Genomic DNA, 2,452 nt, shown 5'->3' on the forward strand with positions numbered 1-2,452 from the left:
ATAAATGAACCAAACATTTTATACCAGTGTCTTGGACAACGTTTTAGATCATAGGACGAAGGGAATATAAACTTTCACATAAATCATGAACAAATTCATGAACCATGGGTCCTCTGCCCATGAGTCAACACTTAATTCTTCAAATTAAGAGATATGCTGCTCTAGTATTAAAAGACACCGCCCATTTGATTCATACTCCCTAACTTTGATCAATGAATGAAATACATCCATACCCATGTATATGCATGTATTTTGCAATGCAAAAGATCGAACACATTAAATATTTTCATGCAATATTAATGCTTACGAATGCAATGCTTATCGCTAGTACTACTTACTTTTGTGTTCAACTCATTAACTCCGTTTTGGTGCCACATAGGGCTAGAATTTGACTAGCAACCCCGGTGTACAGGTCCTACGCGTGTTTCTAGATCATCAATTTAACAAATTTAATACAAGATATACATATATTGTACTAACACACATATGTCACTAGAAATTTCAGATGTTGTAGTTTCTAATGGTGTAATTTTTATGTTGTGCATTTTATATTCTGTTTATCAAATTGATGACCAGTGGAAATGCGCATGACCCAGACGCCGGGCTGAGGTATAGTAAATACTAAAATAATGGTCAAAGCAATTTCTTAAACTACGTGCGCGCCTGTTAATCTGAGACGGAGGGAGTAGCTTTTTTCTCGCATGCAGCCATGGGGTACAGCTGTGTAAGACCTTGTATAATTTCTCCTTACTCGGCGCAATTAACAGCATTTATCTCCTCTTTAATCACCCACACTACTCCTGTATCTACTCTGCCTGTCACCATATATACCCGCCCATCGTCTTCGCCATCTCGATCTCCATCTCCTTCTCGACCGTTTCCTCCCACTCGACGACGATGGCGCGCGCGGCAATGGAGATCTCTTCCACCGTGGGTGGCGCGGCCACGGCGCCGCGGCGCCGCAGGACTCTACTCCTGATGTCCAACTATACCGCGCTGCTGTTGGGGTCGGTGGCATCAAGTCTTCTCTCGCGGTTCTACTTCACGCACGGCGGGCACAACCGGTGGGTGGTGACGTTGGTGCAGTCGGCGGGGTTCCCAGCGCTGGTCGTCGGCATCTTCCTCGTACCTAGCCGCCACCGCCCCGCCTCCGCGCCCCGCCCTTTCCTTTGGCTCTCGCGGCGGCTCCTGGCGGTGTGCCTTTTCGTCGGCGCGCTCATGGGCGTCAACAACCTGCTTTTCTCCTACAGCTCGTCGCTCCTCCCCGTGTCCACCTCGTCACTCCTCCTCTCGACGCAGCTTGCCTTCACGCTCGTCCTCGCCGTCGCCATCGTCCGCCACCCGCTCACCTTCGTCAACCTCAACGCCGTCGTTCTCATGACGCTCAGCTCGGTCCTGCTGGCTCTCCGATCCGGCGACTCCGGCGAGAGCCCGAACCGGAAGGGGTACATCGTCGGATTCGTCGTCACGCTCGCCGCCGCAGGCCTTTTCTCTGCCTACCTGCCGGTGATGGAGCTCCTGTACCGGGAGGCGGTATCCGGCGGGTTCATGCTGGCGGTAGAGGTGCAGACGGTGATGCAGGCCATGGCATCCGTCGTGGCTGCAATCGGTCTTACCGCGTCCGGTGGCGCCGGCGACGACTTGGCGGCGTGGAAGGGCTCGCATGCTGTCTATTGGGTGGTGGTGGTCACGCTGGTCGTGACGTGGCAGGCGTGCTTCATGGGCACCGCCGGCGTGATCTACCTCACATCGTCGCTCCACTCCGGCGTGTGCATGGCAGCAGTGCTCACAGCCAACGTGATCGGCGGCGTTGTCGTGTTCGGTGACCCGTTCGGCGCCGAGAAGGCCATCGCCACAGCGCTCTGCGTCTGGGGCCTCTCGTCCTACCTCTACGGCGAGTACACCAAGAACAAGAACATGGCAGCCGATGATCAGCAGGACGGCGACGGCGATGGCGACGCCCTTATCCGCGATCATGACCACGCGCAAAAGAGCCTCGCCGGTGAGGCCGTGGATGCGGTTTGAAATAAACGAGGCAGCGCCGGCCACAGGGGAACCATGTGAGAGAACAATACGTCGCAACAAAAGCAAAATTTGTTGGCACGTAGTACCCCATAAGCAAAGTGCGGCACAATACATGATGCATTAGGTGTAGACGTGTCGTGTTACATTAATTAGAGCTGTTTACAGCTTACAAAGAGACCAAAATAGTGTGGTGGTGAACTGGTAGCGATGATGCATATTGTGCTCCCTGATAACTTTGGCTAACTTGTGTGAGAGGTTCAGGGTTTAGCATACCATGGATGCATATTGAGTGTGAGAAAAACTTGCACTGTGAACTTGCTGTAATTGACCTGGCGTAGGCTGCTACCATCAGGCGCATGTCACACATCTACTGTGCTTGAGACGGTTTTCGTTTGTTCTTGCATTTCATCGGTTTTAGTATGTGTTT

General features: G+C 52.0%; 1 protein-coding gene across 1 annotated transcript; it reads left to right on the forward strand.

Annotated features, from left to right (window-relative positions):
• Positions 1-709: 709 nt before the first annotated feature.
• On the forward strand, positions 710-2,025 carry LOC124671707 (probable purine permease 4). Its single transcript, XM_047208047.1, has 2 exons — positions 710-714; positions 768-2,025. The coding sequence occupies exons 1-2, from the start codon at positions 710-712 to the stop codon at positions 2,023-2,025; spliced, it is 1,263 nt and encodes a 420-aa protein (XP_047064003.1).
• The last annotated feature ends 427 nt before the right edge of the window (positions 2,026-2,452 follow it).

This window comes from Lolium rigidum, chromosome 7 (assembly GCF_022539505.1).
Source record: "Lolium rigidum isolate FL_2022 chromosome 7, APGP_CSIRO_Lrig_0.1, whole genome shotgun sequence".
Taxonomy (NCBI): Eukaryota; Viridiplantae; Streptophyta; class Magnoliopsida; order Poales; family Poaceae; genus Lolium; species Lolium rigidum.